Source organism: Lithobates pipiens, unplaced genomic scaffold, assembly GCF_037356315.1.
Source record: "Lithobates pipiens isolate NorthernLeopardFrog02 unplaced genomic scaffold, aLitPip1_a1.2 Scaffold_19, whole genome shotgun sequence".
Classification (NCBI taxonomy): domain Eukaryota; kingdom Metazoa; phylum Chordata; class Amphibia; order Anura; family Ranidae; genus Lithobates; species Lithobates pipiens.
This window is the reverse complement of record NW_027507764.1, coordinates 72,891,812-72,910,695: the sequence shown is the minus strand read 5'-3', so window position 1 is coordinate 72,910,695 and position 18,884 is coordinate 72,891,812. Positions and strand designations below refer to the sequence as shown.

Here is an 18,884-nt window from a genome sequence, read left to right as displayed (position 1 = left end):
GGACATTTTCCGTCGGAATGTCCGACCGTGTGTACAAGGGCTTAGAGCCAGTATGGGACAGCTGCATCTCAACATTGATGCTGCAGCAGCATAGAAGCTAGTATAGATGTTTTTTATTTTTTTTCCCCCTCCCCTTCCAAATGAAAAATTAGCATCTTTGGGTCTTTTAAATTTCTGCTTTACTTATTCTTTTTGTACATGACAAAGAGGAAACACATTTTACACACAAATCTCATTGTGTCAGCTCATGTCCTTCCTTTATCTACTCTGTGCTCTGTATACCCGCTGAACAAATAACGCCAACAGTCGCTATTTTAACCAGCGTGAGTAAAGGGAAAGCACATGCCACTGATTTCCGGCTTGTCTGTACACTCCGATAGATCTATTGTGAACACCCAGCAACCAAATCTCTACTACTAGCTGCTAAACTGCGCCCACCACCGAGCTTGAAAGTGCCCATTTGTGCGTACCCTTAAAAACGATACTTTTTCTAAACGGAGCCACATGAAATGAGAGCCCTCATGACTCATCGGCGTTCTCAATCTGCGGTAATTGCTGACATTACTGAGTAAAATTGCCGCGCTAGAGACGTCTGGAAACAATTTCTTTATTGACTGGTTGTCCAGGCAACAATTTTTGGGCCAGACGATTCTGTGTCATATCCCCGGGGATCTCCTTCATTCTCTGAAAGATATATATATTTTTTTTTTACACAGAATTTTCCAGTTTCCAGAAATAAGTCTTCATAGAGAGGCGGGGGTTTTTCTTGATCTCGTTTTATTTGGTCTCTATCAGGTGGGGAATTTACAAGGCAAAAAAATTTAGCTTGATCCAAGAGGTGTTTTTATAAGAAGTGTTTTGTCTTGAGTCATTATGAACTACGCCCATGTAGTAGATTGCTTAATTTATTCATTGCCGCAAAAAAAGCTAGATTTCCTTCTTAATGTCTATGACCTATCCATCCATAGCCCATTAACCACTTAAGGACCGGGCCTCTTTTTCAGACTTGGCGTTTACAAGTTAAAAACACGTTTTTTTGCTAGAAAATTACTTAGAACCCCCAAACATTATATATATATTTTTTCTAACACACTAGAGAATAAAATGGCGGTCATTGCAATACTTTTTGTCACACTGTATTTGCACAGCGGTCTAAGACCTTGTACACGCGGTCGGACATTCCGACAACAAAATCCGTCGGATTTTGTCTGAAACTTGTGTTGCATACACACCGTCGGACAAAGTTGTCGGAAAATCCGATCGTACGTAACGTGATGACGTTATTTTGTTAGGATGGGACTACGCTCAGGCTAGTAGCCAATAGCTTTGGTCTAGGAATTTGATCTGAGCATGCGTGGCACTTTGTCCGATCGGAATTCTCTACACACAATCGGACAAAGTCTGATCGGATCATGTTGTCGGAAAGTTTTATAGCCCAGCTCTAAAACTTTGTCCGTCGGATATTCTGACGGAAACAGTCTGATGGAGAGCCCACACACTGTCGGATTATCCGACAACACGGTCCTATCGGACATTGTCCATCGGAATATCCGACCGTGTGTACAAGGGCTTACAAGCACACTTTTTTTTGGAAAAAATGCATTTTTTGAATAAAAAAATAAGACAACAATAAAGTTAACCCAATTTTTTTTATATTGTGAAAGATAATGTTATGTCGAGTAAATTGATACCCGACATGTCACACTTCAAAATTGCGCCCACTTGTGGAATGGTGTCAAACTTTTACCCTTAAAAATCTCCATAGGCGATCTTTAAAAAATTCTACAGGTTGCATGTTTTGAGTTACAGAGGAGGACTTGAATTATTGCTCTCGCTCTAACGATCGCGGCGATACCTCACATGTGTGGTTTGACCACCGTTTTCATATGCAGGTGCTACGCACGTATGCGTTCACTTCTGCGCGCGAGCTCGTTGGGACGGGGCGATTTAAAAAAAATAAAGTTCTTATTTATTTTTACACAGTTTTAAAAAAAAAAAGAATTTGGGTCACTTTTATTCCTATTACAAGGAATCTAAACACCCCTTGTAATAGAAAAAAGCATGGCAGGTCCTCTTAAATATGAGATCTGGGGTCAAAAAGTCCTCTCATCTAATATTTGGACTTAAATGCAATAATAAAAGAAAAAAAAAATTGTCATTTGAAAAAAAAAATGTGCCTTTAAGAGGTATAGGCGGAAGTGACATTTTGACGTCGCCTTCTCCTTGCTACGGTATGGAGATGGGGGGGGGGGCATCTTAGCCTCACTCGTCTCCATACCAAGTAAGTGACAGGACCAGATCGCCTCCGCCACTGCCGATGGCTCTGGTAAGCGGCGGAGGGTGCGGGAGAGCGGCGGGAGGGGGGGTGGCACCTCTCCCGCCGCCGGTAATGGTGATTTCTCAGTGAATCAGTCACAGAGACCACCATTATCGTTTACCGAACGGCCGCCTAAAGAGATGGATTCCTCGGTTGTGACAGCAGCTGCTGTCGTTACCGAGATATCCCTCTTAAAAAAAGGGGAGTACATTGTCGTGCGGCGGTCCGTAAGTTGTTAAGAAATAAGCAGGCCCAGGGTTACCATCTCATGGGTAGACCCCCAAAATTTGAAAAACAAATGGGATGGGACCCCCCAAAATCCATACCAGACCCTTATCCGGTCATGCAGCCCAGCAGGTCAAGAAAGGGTGGGGACGAGTGAGCCCCCCCCCCCGAACCGTACCAGGCCACATGTCCTATACATTGATGGGGACAAGGGCCTCATCCCCACAACCGTGGCCGGTGGTTGTGGGGGTCTGCGAGCAGAAGAAGGGGGCCCCTGGGTCCCCCCCCCCATGTGAATAAGTATTATCCATTCACCAAAAAAGTTTCACAAGTTAATAAAAACAGACAGTTTTTGACAAGTCTTTTATTAAAAAATTGAAAATTAAAGAATAGTGTCCCCCGATGCTAAAGACATGAATGAGCGAGTTTGGGGTGGAGGAACTTGACTAATCTGACTTCCACCCGATAAAACACCTCTGGGATGACTTAGAGCGGAGACCGTGACCCAGGCCATCTTGTCCAATATCAGTGCCTGACCTCACAAATGCGCTTCTGGAAGAATGATCAAACATTCCCATAGACACACTCCTGAACCTTGTGGATACCCTTCCCAGAAGAGCTGAAGCTGTTATAGCTGCAAAGAGTGGGCCAACTCAATATTGAACCCTACAGACTAATGGGATGCCATTAAAGTTTATGTGCGTGTAAAGGCAGGTGTCCCAATACTTTTGGGAATATAGTGTATAACTGAAATATCACTATCTGAGAATATACAGACTGCCATTGTTAAACATTCCTTTGCAAAATATCACCCACTGGCGTCAATACCTTTTGAATGATTAACTCTGGCCAAGTTTGCATATTCCCCCTGACTTTACTTGCTACATGCTTGTTCCAGATTAGTGAATGTACTGAATCCAGAGACAGCCAGGCAGCTAGCATTTTCAGAAAGAGGCTAGCAAGAGCAGTGCACATATTTTACTTAATACACATTTGAAGAAATAAAATAATTTCCACATTCTGATTCGGCAATACGGTAGAAATATTATCCCATTGGGGGTGAGTCAGTGTCCTGGGCACCGTCCTCCCAGAAGAGGCACACTGGGGAGGTATGTAGAGGAGGGGGTGCAGCTCATGTACAAGGATAGTGGGATCACAGCCATATAATGGGAATGTGGGAAGGCAGTGATATTTAGTGAGGGAGTAGAGGATTTATGGAGGAAATAGCAGCAGCTAATATCACAGCCCAGTTTTCCACACTTTGGTTCCAGTGAGCCTAGCTGAGTCATACCCAGAGACGCGGGCCCCACATTTCCTATCCACCCATCTGTGTATTGCAGTGGGCACTGCAGGAATCCGGACTGACTCACTGCACACAATACTGATCTGTTATATAGAGGGATATGTGAAGCAGCTTCTCCAACCAGCTGTAATAAAAAAAATGTATTTGGAAAACCTATCAACATATAAATAACTGTACTATTTAACTGCTTCAGTCCCGTAAGATATTACCCCCTTCCTGGGAACTTTTTGCGATTCGGCACTGCGTCGTTTTAACTGACAATTGCACGGACGTGCAACATTATACCCAAACAAATAGAGCTTTTATTTTGGTGGTATTTGATCATCTCTGCGGTTTTTATTTTTTGCACTATAAACAAAAAAAGAGCGACAATTTTCCAAAAAAAGCAATATTTTTTACTTTTTGCTATAATAAATATCCCCCAAAAATATGTAAAAAAACACATTTTTTTCTCAGTTTAGGCCGATATGTATTCTTCTACATATTTTTGGTAAAAAAATAAATAGCAATAAGCATATATTGATTGGTTTGCGCAAAAGTTATCGCGTCTACAAAATAGGGGATAGATTTATGGCATTTTTATTATTAATTTGTTTTTATTAGTAACGGCGGCGATCTGCGATTTTTATCGTGACTTCAACATTATGGTGGGCTCATTGGACACTTTTGACACTATTTTGGGACCATTGTCATTTATACAGCGATCAGTGCTATAAAAATGAAAAAAAAAATGATTACTGTATAAATGACAATGGCAGGGAAGGGGTTAAACACTAGGGGAGCAATGAAGGGGTTAAATGTGTCCTAGGTAGTGATTCTAACTGTGGGAGGGGGATGGGCTACAACTCACATGGCAGCGATCACTGCTCCCGATGACAGAGAGCAGTGATCTCTGTCATGTCACAAGGCAGAACGGGGAATAGCCTTGTTTACACAGGCATCTCACCGTTCTGTGGCTCTGGGACACGATCGCGGGGACACCCGGGTCCCGCGGGCACAGTCACGCTGTACGCGGTGGATGCCCGCTAGCCCCGCTAATTAAAGGGGATGTACAGTTACGCCCATTTGCTCACCGCTGCCATTGTGCCAACGTATATCGGCGTGCGGTGGTCAGCAAGTGGTTAAAGTGATGGGGAAACCTTAATTTTTTTAAAAGAGAAGTGCGAGATTCTCAAAAAAAAAAAGAAACATTTATAATGACCTATGTTGATGCAGCATTAATTCCTTTGCTGCATCTGTGCCCTGCTGTCTCCAAACCGAGATCTTAGCCATCAAAAAAACGCAAATTTCTCAGTTCTTCAGTGATCAGAGAGCTGATGACTGTCGCTGCCCTGCTCTGCCCCTCCAGCACGCACTGGAATCGCGGTCTGTGGAGAGGAGTGGAAGCGGCTGGTTTAGGCTCTCAGCGGCGTGCTGAGAGGCTGAGCCAGCTGCCAATCAGGCATCTGGGCAGATCCCAACAATATTGACAGGATCCATGCAGATCCTTGACCGCCTCTGTGACATCAGCTGGCAGCGGCTTCAAGCTAAAACACTGACTGGAGACTGCACTGTTAACTCTTTCATGTGAAGAACAGTTCAGGGAAGCAGCACTGAAAGAGCAGGAGCTGGCAGCATTTAAAATACTACTTTATAAATGATGTGACACTTGCGCCTTGGTGACGTGGGTTAGTTATTTTGGGCAGCTGCTGCAGGTGCTTGGAAAGGCAGTAGAGAAATGGTAAATGTGATTACTCTGTGCATGGACAAATAATTATTTGAGAACCTTTTCCAATAGATATTGAATAAATATTAAATAGATAATCCTATTAACATGTGACTGATGATACCCATAAATACCAATTGATGAATAAATTAATAAATAGTGACTTAGTTATAACTAATGAATATAGTGACTGTTAAATACAATGATAAAGTGACACGTGATTTTACATGTGCAAATTAAAACTTTAAAGTGCTCCACCGGTGACATTTAATCCTCCTCTTGTGAGGCTATATGATTCCGCACTCACCGGATAGGAGAAAGGGGCACACGGAGGCCTGGACAGCAAATGAAAGGGGTGCATGTGCTAGAACCAATCCCCCTGCAGTGCAGCTGGAGGGGTAAAGAAGAGAAGCTGGCAGTGCTGCAGGGGCAGGCAAGAGAGGATCAGTGCAATAAGACAGCCGGACATCCTGCTCAACAGGAGCGCGGGCCCCCATTTAAACTGATGAGGCCCAGGCCCAGTACAGGAGAGCTGGCTGTACTGCCTTATCAGTAGCCCTGGATATTACTAATTTGTTTGATGATGTATTTAAAAAAATATATATACTGAACTTTAGCTTTAACATTTTTGATCCCTTATTCCATCACTTACTCCCAACTGTCTCTCATTGAAGACCAAATCCCTCTGTCCCTCGAGCAGACTCAGTTGTCCCTCTTTTTAGTAATCTCTATACAAAATGTACTGTTTTACTAACAAAAGTGTTATGCTGCACTAAACTTTTTATCCAGCTTCTAGATTATGGAATTTGTTATTTTGAAAAGCCAAAATAAAGGAAAAATATAGGTTAAAAAAAGGCACTTGTGTGGTTTAGCCAGTTATTTTATGATCTTTGTGCTCCATGTAACTGAGGCTGTCGGACGGACGTGTCCGCTCATATGGGGCGCAGGGGCGCCGCCCCCCTGATCCATGCGCCCGGACGCATGGATTACATTGGGGGTTTTTTTTGTTTGTTTTTTAAGCACATGATCAAAGCCTGAGGTTCTAATTGGTTTAAAAAAGGGTGGGCTCGGGGCGCAAAGCACTGCGCCTCAAGCTCACCCAGTTGTGTGACATTAGTGAATTAATATTCGCTAACGTCTCCCTGATTCTCCTCCTGGCCAATCAGGAAGCAGATCCTGAGACCCTATCGGCCGTGATTCCTAAGTCCTGATTGGCTATGAAGGGGAAGTGGCCGCCGAGACTCGGGAGGAGACACAGGGGGAGAAAGCACGGAAGCTGCAACCTGGATGATGTAAGTGGGGGGCTGGCAGGCAATGGGCAAGTGAAGTGGCGATTGTTCGATCGAGTGCTGGGGCTGGGGGGGACCTTGGCCACCCGCCCCCCCCCCAAGAATATTGAGCATTGCAGCACATTTTATTACTGCAGCTGATCAGTGTGTCTCATTTTTATCTGTTGCTTGGTGTATGTAGTACATGAATAAACTTTGAGCAGCTTTATGTATGTGTGGCATTTGTGGCTTTTTTTCCTGCTCAGAAGTTTGCATGGCTTTTTAAGGGCTTGTTCGCATGATGGGATGCATCAAAGCACATGTGTTCCCGCATGATGCGTTTGAGGTCAGTCCATTTATTTCAATGGGCTGCACTATGCACATGAAATGTGCAAAAAAAGGTGCATGCGCAAAAAAAAATTGCACCGCAGCGCCAAAATGCACACTACTGTAGTACCATGTATTTTGACAGGGAGAATACACACATGTTTGCCAGGTGTGTGGGGGTGCCATTAAGAATAATGGCACTCACACAGACACATCTTTCTGCAGAACATAGCATGTTTTTTGTGCAATGCGGGAAAACCTGTGATCTTGCACATGTTCCTGCACCGCACTAAGGTTGCCACCTTTCACTCAAGTCAAACCCGAACACTTTAGTGGCACACAGAAATGTCTTTTAATGCATATATTTTGCTAATAGATAACATTTCTAATCATATGAAGTTAATAAAAAGAGCCCCCTTATACATCAGAATCCACAGAGTTCCCCTTCACTGTACATTTTACATCAGAATTTGCAGAGTTCCCTTTCACTGTAAGGGGGGACTCGGCAAACTCTGATATAAGGGATGCTCTGGGAACCCTGATTAAACAAAAAAAGGGGTGTATTGTTGTCATATAGGTTGATTAAACAGTATATCCAGTTGTTAAAGTACATAGCACTGCATGAGGAGACATCCGTGCACATGTAGTCAAAATTCAAAGCAGTATACGGCAAACATGCATCAGGTGTTCACAACCAGAAGGATAGATATACACAGTAGGTACAATTCGATCAATTATCTATCAGCATAAAGTAACTATTGTCTATGGTGAGATATATGATCGTCCACATTACCCTAATCGTTGATCCATGGGCCCCAAACTTTGTCATCCCCTGTTTCTGTAGGTCAGCCTATACATAGGTAGGGCAGCTCTAACCAGTGCCCTCCAGGAGGAGATAGCAGGGGGATCCGGCAGAATCCATTTGAGGAGTATTTCTTTTTTAGCATAATAAAGAAGGTATGAAATTAGTAGTTTGGAATGATGAGAGCGCTGCTCATCATCATGAACCCCCAATAAGGCTAGCTCAGGCTAGCTCAGGCGACAGTGGAAGGGATAATTGTAATTTGGAGTTTATTGCCCTAAATACCTTTGCCCAATATGTTGAGAGGATAGGGCAGTCCCAGAACATGTGAAGGAATGTTCCTACTTGCGCTCTGCATCTGGGACACACAGGGTCTTTATTGGGGGAAGATTCTGTGAAGTCTCTGGGGCATGTAATAAATTCTATGCAAGAATTTGACTTGTATGAGTTTGTCTCTAGATGGTTTGGGGTCATATTCCAAGCAGTCCTCCCATCCCTCCCTGTCTAATGATGGTATGTCCTTGTGCCACGTGTCCCACAGTTTTTCTACTTTGGGGGAATCCTTACCCAGCAGTGCACCATATAAGGTGGATAGGGGTTTGGTTAGATCCCCTGGGGCCAGGAGATCCTCTATGGGGTCAGCTTTAAGTACGGGTGACTGAGGGAATTGGTCCCTGGTGGCATGCTTGAGCTGCATGTATCTGAATACCATCCAGTCAGGCAAATTATATTTGGTCTTCATGTCTGCAAGCTGTAGCAGGGCACCCAAGGGGATAATGTGACTCAGGGCTGTGATACCATATCTGGCAAACAGCTGTGGATCTGGAATTGAACGAAAGTGCGGCAGGGTGGGGTTCCCCCATAAGGGTTGCGCCAGTGACCACTGATCCGGCCGCTGAACACTAGCCATGTTGCTCGAGTTGGTCCCGGTGTTGTTCCGTATACCCCCTGTCCCCTGTAGGGAAAACTGCGGAGCCCAGCCAGTGAGCCCAAACTGTTTGCCTCCAGACAAACCACTGCGTTTGCTCTAGAACATTGATACCACCATTGACCGCCGAACCAATAATAAACTTGAAAGTTGGGAAGGGCTAGCTCACCTAAGTGGGCAGGCACCCAGAATGTGGATCGGGCCAACCGTGGCATTGCCCCATTCCAGATAAAGGAACCTATACATTTGTCTATTTCTTTGAAAAAGGCTACAGGGATCCATATTGGACAATTCCTAAACAGGTTAATACGGCCTATTAAATTCAGAGGCAGATTTGCCCATGACGAGCATTTGGATCTAAGGGTGATGTCTAGTTACCAGGACCCCCAAATAGCGGAATTCTTCAACCCGGTGTAGAGGAGTGGTGGGTGCTCCACGGCTAGCTCCCTCATCCAGGGGGAAAAGTATTGATCTGGCCCAATTAATCCTAATACCTGAGTACCCTCCAAATGTATCAAAAATATGCAGGGCAGCTAGTAGCGAGGGGCTACTAAGATATAGTAAGATATAGTAATGTGTCGTCTGCGTATAGGGACAACCACTCTTCCAGCTTACCCAGCCGTAAAGCCCATCACCTCTGGAGTGCTCCTGATCAAAATTGCCAGGGGCTCCAGGGATAGGGCAAAAAGACTGGGGGAGAGCGGACATCCCTGTCTTGTTCCACGAAATAGGGCGAATGGTTCCGACAGCCAACTTGTTGTATGGACCCGTGCTCTCAGCGCTCAGTATAGGAGTTGAATGCCGTGCATAAATTTGAGACCGAAGCCAAAGCGATGCAAGACCTCCCATGGGAACCCTGATTTAAGGGGGAACACTGAGAACTCTGATGTATGGAAAGAACTCTAATGTAGAGTACACCTTTACACTGCGGCCACTGGTGTAAAGGGGAACTCTGATGTAAGGGGTACTCTGAGAACCATGATTTGCCTTAGTGTACTCACTCAGAGGCAGGAGGGGGGGGGGGGACTTCAGTCACAGACAGAGATGAATGGTGAGCTCACTCACACCTTGGCAGTCAGCACCTTTCATCTAGATGTATCTGAGGCTGCTGGACTTCAAATTTCCGGGCCCCACTTCATTTTCTGAGGCACAGCCCTGGGGATTGGAGTGTGGGCAGAAACAGAGAGGTAGGAGGGAGAGGAAGAGGTGCAGATTGAGCCCTCTCTCCTCTCTTGTCTGTTTAGGGGGGGATTGTTAGTGCTGGCTTTGGGCAGCATGAAAGAGAGTAAGAGACACTCTCACTTTAGACAACTGCAGCCAATCCTGCTGGGAAGCCGTAGTCAAGTCTGAATAATGTGTCCGGGTTTCAGGCAGTCTGAAACCCGGATGCATAATTCCAAACCCGAACTGTCCGGGTGAATCCCAGACAGGTGGCAACTCCAACCGCACCTGGTTTGAACAGGCCCTTCTTGGGTGGGGCCTTATTGAAAATGTATCCTGTTGCTGTGTATTATGACATGTCAGGAACACGTTCATGTAGACTTGGAAAGTTTCTAAAAGGTCCACTTGAATTTAGATGTCATATAGTGATTCATTTCCATTTTTTTTTTTCAGCAAGATAAACTGTTAATGAACCTCTCCTTCCTGTTGGTTATTGTTCCTGTTAGTAGTATTGGCCTCTCTCCCTGTTCATGCACTCTCTTTCATCCACCCTCTTCTTCTGAAAAGTCTTCTGGAGATGCTCATGCTTCTGAGTTTGTTATTTTGTGTGTTAAAAATTGTATTTCTATGACATTGCCATATTGGCCCACATTCGTGTGCAAGTCATGCCTGACATTTGCTTTAATAAACATACTTAACTGGTTACTGTTCTATTACACAGGATGTGGCGGAGATCTGTCTGGTCCAGCTGGCTCCTTCAGCAGCCCTGGATATCCCATGAAGTATCCAAATAACAGAGAGTGTATCTGGCATGTCAACACCTCTCCGGGGAGCAGCGTCCAGATCACTATACTGGAGTTCAGTATTGAGAACCACATTACATGTAACTATGATGTGTTGGAGGTGAGTTCTGGTGTATCAGGCCAAAAATATTAAAGAGCAGATTGAGTCAAACAGCTAAATAGACACTTTCACACCGGGGCATTTTGCAGGCGCTATAGCGTTAGAAATAGCGCCTGCAATCCGCCCTTAAACTGCTGCTCCGTTATCACTGGCAGGACGTCAGGAAAAGTCCTGCCAACAGCTTCTTTGGAGCGGTGAAGGAGCCGTGTGTTTACCGCTCCTCCACTGCTGCTCCCCATTGAAATCAATGGGGCAGCACTGCAATACCGCCGGTAAAACGCCGCCATTGCGGCGTATTGCGGGCAGTTTTAACCCTTTTTCAGCCGCTAGCGGGGAGGGTAAAAGTGCCCCGCTAGCGGCCGAAATGTGCTGCAAATCCGACGGTAAAACGCCACTAAAAATATTGGCGTTTTACCGCCGACGCTATGGGCGGCTTGGTGTGAAAGCCATCTAAACAGAACCTCCAATATTAATAGTCTTTGATTCGGTGGTGAAAATTTGATATTTCTGTCATTTTTTTATATCCACAACCTATACTTCCTGCCCCTGTGACACCAGGAAAGAAATGAGAGGGTAAGGTTGTCACCAGGACAGGAAGGCACAAACAGCAATAAAATGTTCCAGTTGATTTACTGAATGTTCAGTTTGCAAAGTGAATTTTCACTTAGATTTGTGAATAAGAGAAAGTTAAGTAAAAATTCACCTAAAGTGGTTGTAAACCCTTATGCCGATTTTCTGATGGGAAATGTTGGATGTGAGCTTGTTGTCGGAAAGTCTGATCATATGTACAGGGCATTGCAATTGCATACGATAATATGATCTGGCTCACCTGATCTGGTGTACTATATATTCTGGGTGAGTTTTCAATAAAGAGTTCTACTTTCCATCTAAGCTAGTGCCATATAGTCTTGGATGATCTGGTTCCTGGTTCCAGACTGGAGGAAGTTGTATACTGATGAAAGCACCAAAGCAGGGTGCTGGACGTTCTGTCACATTCGGTGGCAGCAGTGGGATGCTTCCTCTTGTGTAGGCACACCCAAACCACCACTGGGACCCTCTCTATCTACAGCAGATGAAACATCATTATGCAAGCCACTAGAGCAGAACCTTGAAGGATCTCCTGGAAGCCTGTGGAAGTTGCCAGCAATAAATCCAAAGCAGCTCTTATTGTCAAACTAATGGAGGGTGACCAGGCCAGAAACCCATCAGCAGATACCTCAGAGGCATCAGAGTTCCAGTTTGCATCTGAGCTAGTCCCATCTAGTATCTTGTGTGCAATATGCTGCTATAATACCTGGTTCTTGGGTCCAGACTGGAGGAAGCTATATCTTGATGGACGCACGCTGGGTGCTGGACGGTTCTATCACAAAAGGAATGGACACAACCTTTCTACACATTCCCATAGTGAAACATGCACAGCTGTGGTTGTCAATAAAAGGCTGTGTGCTGGAACCCCCTATCTCCACCACCCTTGATTGTTTGGAGTAAAGAAAACCTGGCAACAGTGACTCTTGCAGATAGCAGAAGTATTAGACAGCAGGCAGAAATGACAGTGCTCTGCGTTGATACAAGTACATCCTATAGAAGGATATGCTTTGTTCGTTCTTTTTTTATTTCTTCTTTTATTTCTTTTTTTATTTTAGAGTTTCAGTTTACTACCACTTTAAAAAACATCCAATTATGTGTAAGAAATTTAAAGGGCAGGATTTTTTGCTTGCACATGAGTGAATGGTTAACACCAGCATTCATCCCATTCAAATAGCTAAGTGAATGCAATGTGAATAGGCTCTGTGGCTTTAGTAAATCCCCCCGATTCCCACAGGTTCTAAACTTTCCACTTTTAAAATGGGGTTTTGTGTGTTTCCCCCATTGGACAGATTTCTCATCAGAAACAGTACAGTATGAATCTGTCAAAGACCAGCTCTGAGGTGGGGGGTGGTTACTTAATCTGGTGCACACAAAATATGGTGAAGCCGTGCATAGTAACCAGTGAGCTTCTAACTTCAGCTTGTTCAATTAAGCTTTGACAATAAAATCTAGAAGCTGATGGACTATGCACGGCTGCATCAGATTCTGTGTGCACCAGGTTTTGTAAATCTCCCCCAGAGTGTCCATAGTGGACACTGCATTGTCAGTCCATTCCCTTCCCATCCACTGTGCCCGTCACATAGACAGGCATATAGCCAAGGAGTTTTGTAGACAGGTGGGCAGAGCCTGATGGGGACCTGAGAAATTTTTGAATGACAGCACACAGCAGTGGGCAAAACCATAGCTGCTCTTCAGTAAATCAAAATTAAGGTGGACCTGATTGGGAACTACTCTCTTGTAAGAATTTACCGGGGCTCTGGTCTCAAAAAGGTTTAGGACCACTGGTCTATACGTTTGTAGCACCCTCAAGAAGCCTATGTTAAATCTGAGTCAGGGTGAGTTACTCAGGGAGGATGGATGACTCATGAGGCAGCACCTTCACCTACTTGCTGGAAACTTGGAGAAGTTTCCAGAAGAATGGGAGAAAGGTTATTAGGATCTTCTTGGAGTACTGAGGAGGGCCCCAGCCAATTCCCAGCAAAATGGTCTGGCAGGGGTTAGGCCCCTCTTCAATACTCAGGGTCAGGCCAGCAGGTGCAGTTTGGAGTTTGGGAGGAAGCAGGGCTGGTGCAAGGATTTTTGACACCCTAGGCGAAACCTAATTTTGCAGCCCCCATTGTCTCCACCTCTGACTCCACCCACTTTGCCCTGCCCATGTGACAGGAGGTGGCGCTATACAAGTATAGACTCTGCTTCCTATAGCGCTGGCTGTGCCTCTAATTACACTACCAGCCAGATGGAGCAGCTGCCTGAGACTGAGTTAGTTACATGCTGCAGCCTGCAGACCATGCAGACGCGGAGGGAAATCAGCGGCCGGGCGCCCCTTGGCAGCAGTGCACCCTAGGCGGCTGCCTAGTTTGCCTAGTGGTAGCACCGACCCTGGGTGGAAGCTGGAGATGGATTGCTAAGCAGGCTATCAGAGGCCCTTGAGGGTAGCCCCCTAGTCTGAAGGGGGGGGTGACCTTGGGCCTGGGGCTCAGGTGCTGGAGGGATCCTCTCACAACACAACAAGGAAGGAGTCCTGTCCAGAGGCACGGGAGCAAGAGGAGTGAAGACAGCAGGAGCCAACAAGCACATCCGGGAGATCTCCAGGCAGAAGGCAGCCAGGCACCTGGTGAGCAATAGCCAGGAGGGCTAGTGAAAGGGGCAACTGCAGCTGATTCTGAGTTGTTCTGCAAGCAAGTGATGTGCTGGAGGAAGAGGAGTGTATATACAGAGTGTATATAGTTGAAGTGTCCCTGGAGAGACTTTGTTCCAGTCAAGTGGGCATCCCATAATACCCCTAGCCCCATTCAAGTTTGTTAACTCCTAAAGAATAAAAAAACAAAGCTGATGGACTGTTTCCTGTCTCAAGCGAGCCTGTGGAAAATTTGGTGTGGCTGACTGTACAGGGTGGGGATCCCTATTTACCAGCGGCTCCTACGGGAGATGCTCTACACATTCTATATTGTTACATAGACAAGTGTATGGCCAAGGAGTTTTGTAGACAGGTGGACAGAGCCTCATGGGTAACTGAGAAATGAGTTTCCCGTCAGGTCCACCTTCCTTTCAATTGACAGCTCACAGCAGTGTGCAAAACCATAACCACTATTCAATCAATCAAAAGCAATGCCGACCTGATAGGGAACTAGTCTCGGAAGAATTTACAGGGGCCGTGGTCTGAAAAAGGTTGAGAGTCCCTAATCTATATGTTCTAGGTTGTCAATTGCACCAGTCCATTTTTATTGCAGTTTCTAAATATAACAGGAACAATGAGCACAGACTTTTTTTTTTAGACTTCTGTCCACATGAGGCTATACGTTATTTTTTAGGCTAGTATTTTTATATTGTCATTTATTCAGAAGATGAAAAGTTGCTATTTTGCAGGGAGGCAGGATCCTTCTTCTTTGCTGCTTTAGCCATGTAACACTGCATACACAAGACCCAGTAAACAGTGGCAGGGATCAAGCCCTCATCCTGCCATTATTATCCCACAACAGAAACTTGCAGAGCCTGTATTGAGCTCACATAATTCTGCATCATGCCACACAAATCAGCCCTTCCATTGCTCAGGACATTGGAATGCTGACTGAATCCCACACTAAATGGAGCTAACAAGGCAGAAGAAAATGCTAAAAACAGATTTGAGCCTCGGCCTTGCTGAAAACAGAGAGCCCGCGATCTGAAACACATCATTCACACAATTGACACCTTCCAATATTAGAATCTGCTAGTAAATGAGGCCTGTTTGTGAACGGGTCCATTTGGGCTGAATGGTTTTTGGCCTCTGATTGATTTTTAACATACCAGTTGGTATTGCTGGCCAATCAGACATTAATTTATATGAACCGTTATTATTTATTTTCAAGGGTACCCTCTTACCAGACCTGGTAATGGGAGGATGCAAATTGGTAGGATGAACTGGAGACACTAAGCATGTCTGGAATATTGTCCAGGGATAAAATGGTACTGTTGAGGTTTCTACAGAAGACGTATATAACCACAGATTGTAGAAAATTGCTAATATAGGAATATGTCTACAATGTAAAAAAAGAAAAATAAATTGTATTTATACATATGTTTTGGTGATATGGAAAGATTATAGACTTTTGGAAAGAAGTATCAAATGTTACTAATATGATTATGGGAACCTTACTAAAATAGGCTGCATCAACATTATCAACATTAAATGAACTAGGTGTAGGCTGACCTAAGTCGGAACTATCCACATATTCCAGAAAATCTGACCACCTTTGAATTTAATAACCAAGGAACTTTCTAAACTTAAACTGTGATGATGAAACCTCCTCCCACTTTTGAGACTACATGGTTACGGTAATTCCACACTCAGTTCTACATCTGTGAACAAAGGCCCAACGCAGATAAACTGGTAACAAAGGTGTTGACCAGCAGGATATAGGAGGGTGGTGGAGGGATAAATGCTTTTTTTTTTTCCAGGGAAAATTGGGCTGAAAGGGAGGACGAACGGTTGGAGAGTAGAATCTAACCACATTGTTAATGCTTTGTTGCTATTTTGCAAAAAAGCAAAAACAATCACTCCTGCAAAGAAAAAAATAAATGCTTTGCTGCACCATCACCTGGACCATCAAGCTTCGCTGCCTTCATTTTGCTGATGAATCTTAAGCTTCTGACACTTCTGGGAGTGTCAGATGCCGGGGTCCCCCTGCTACACTCTGCCCTTCTTGTAATGAAGTAGAGGCCTATAGATGGGTGGTGGGACAGGTGACCTAGGGGATATCAAGTTGCTAAAGGGTGTAGGAGGCAGCGATTGAGCTGATTATGGAACTGAGGGTTTAAGGAGGCAGTGAGGGAATAGATCATGGAAGTAAGAGCTGTAAAAAGGCAGAGAGGGAGCTGATCACTGAACTGAAAGCTATAGGAGGCAGGAAAGTAGACAATCAGGGAGTTGGAGGCTGTAGGAGACTTAGCCCTTGTACACACGGTCGGACATTGCGACGGAAAATGTCAGATCGGACCGTGTTGTTGGATAATCCGAAAGTGTGTGGGCTCCATCGGACTGGAATATTTGACCGACAGCGTTTTAGAGCTGGATATAAAATTTTCCGACAACATGGTCCAATGGGACTTTATCATATCGTTTGTAGAGAATTCCGATCGGACAAAGTGCCACGCATGCTCAGATCAAATTCCTAGACCAAAGCTATTGGCTACTAGCCTGAACGTAGTCCCGTCGTAACAAAATAACATCACCACGTTCTGAACGATCGGATTTTCCGACAACTTTGTCCGACCGTGTGTATGCAACACCAGTTTCGGACAAAATCCGTCGGACAAAATCCGACGGATTTTGTTGTTGGAATGTCCGACCGTGTGTACAAGGGCAAAGAGGGAGCTGATCATGGAGCTGGGAACTGTAGGAAACAGAAAGAGAACTGGTCATAGACTGGAAGCAATAAGAAAGGGAGCTGTAAAATGATCATGAAACTGTAAGTTATAGGAGACAGAGAAGCAGATGAAGCAGAGAAGGAGCTAATTCTGGACCATGCGGGAGGAAAGACGAGGCAGATTGGTAGTTGGCTCTGAACCATAAAGACATACAGGAGGCACAGTGGGCCCTGATTGCTGCCATCAATGGACAACAAAGCAATGTGACAACATAAAAGCTTGAGATGCAGAGAAGGCACAGTAGTAGCTAAATGGGAAGGAAAGAGAGAAGAGACAGGAAATACGCCGATTAAGTATTGGGACGGGAGAGTAAGAGATGGCAGATTTGTATGAATATGGTCAGAAGAAAGAAAGTGAATGTCAGAATGTAAACTGATTAAAGATGTGCAAATTGAAAAAGTGAGGGCACAGAGATGATCATACATTGACATAAGAGAAAGAAGGCCAGATGTCTGATCATGACCAGAAGATAGCTGTGTCTGAGTATGATCTGATCACAGGCTATTGTTAGAGTAGTTAAAGTGGCTCTGAAGGGCCGAAAAGGAAGATAATCATAATGGTAGCAAAGACAGCATGTACAGTGCCTTGCGAAAGTATTCGGCCCCCTTGAACTTTTCAACCTTTTGCCACATTTCAGGCTTCAAACATAAAGATATAAAATTTTAATTTTTTCTGAAGAATCACCAACAAGTGGGACACAATTGTGAAGTGGAACGAAATCTATTGGATTTTTGAAACTTTTTTAACTAATAAAAAAATGAAAAGTGGGGCGTGCAAAATTATTCAGCCCCCTTGCGTTAATACTTTGTAGAGCCACCTTTTGCTGCGATTACAGCTGCAAGTCGCTTGGGGTATGTCTCTATCAGTTTTGCACATCGAGAGACTGAAATTCTTGCCCATTCTTCCTTGCAAAACAGCTCGAGCTCAGTGAGGTTGGATGGAGAGCGTTTGTGAACAGCAGTTTTCAGCTCTTTCCACAGATTCTCGATTGGATTCAGGTCTGGACTTTGACTTGGTCATTCTAACACCTGGATACGTTTATTTGTGAACCATTCCTTTGTAGATTTTGCTGTATGTTTGGGGTCATTGTTTTGTTGGAAGATAAATCTCTGTCCCAGTTTCAGGTCTTTTGCAGACTCCAACAGGTTTTCATCCAGAATGGTCCTGTATTTGGCTGCATCCATCTTCCCCTCAATTTTAACCATCTTCCCTGTCCCTGCTGAAGAAAAGCAGGCCCAAACCATGATGCTGCCACCACCATGTTTGACAGTAGGGATGGTGTGTTGAGGGTGATGAGCTGTGTTGCTTTAACGCCAAACATATCGTTTTGCATTGTGGGCAAAAAGTTCGATTTTGGTTTCATGTGACCAGAGCACCTTCTTCCACATGTTTGGTGTGTCTCCCGGGTGGCTTGTGGCAAACTTTAGACGAGACTTTTTATGGATATCTTTGAGAAATGGCTTTCTTCTTGCCACCCTTCCATAAAGGCCAGATTTGTGCAGTGTACGGCTGATTGTTGTCCTATGGACAGACTCTCCCACCTCAGCTGTAGTTCTCGGCAGTTCATCCAGAGTGATCATGGGCCTCTTGGCTGCATCTCTGATCAGTCTTCTCCTTGTCTGAGCTGAAAGTTTAGAGGGACGGCCAGGTCTTGGTAGATTTGCAGTGGTCTGATACTCCTTCCATTTCAAAATGATCGCTTGCACAGTGCTCCTTGGGATGTTTAAAGCTTGGGAAATCTTTTTGTATCCAAATCCGGCTTTAAACATCTCCACAACCGTATTACGGACCTGCCTGGTGTGTTCCTTGGTCTTCATGATGCTCTCTGCACTTTCAACAGAACCCTGAGACTATCACAGAGCAGGTGCATTTATACAGAGACTTGATTACACACAGGTGGATTCTATTTATCACCATCAGTCATTTAGGACAACATTGGATCATTCAGAGA

General features: G+C 44.6%; 1 protein-coding gene across 2 annotated transcripts in view; it reads left to right on the top strand.

Annotated features, from left to right (window-relative positions):
- CUBN (cubilin) overlaps window positions 1-18,884 on the top strand; it is a 359,740-nt gene that overhangs the window by 153,361 nt on the left and 187,495 nt on the right. For both annotated transcript variants that reach the window (XM_077490895.1, XM_077490894.1), the window contains exon 29: window positions 10,758-10,939. In XM_077490895.1, coding sequence (XP_077347021.1) covers window positions 10,758-10,939 — 182 coding nt within the window. The remainder of the gene's footprint in view (window positions 1-10,757; window positions 10,940-18,884) is intronic.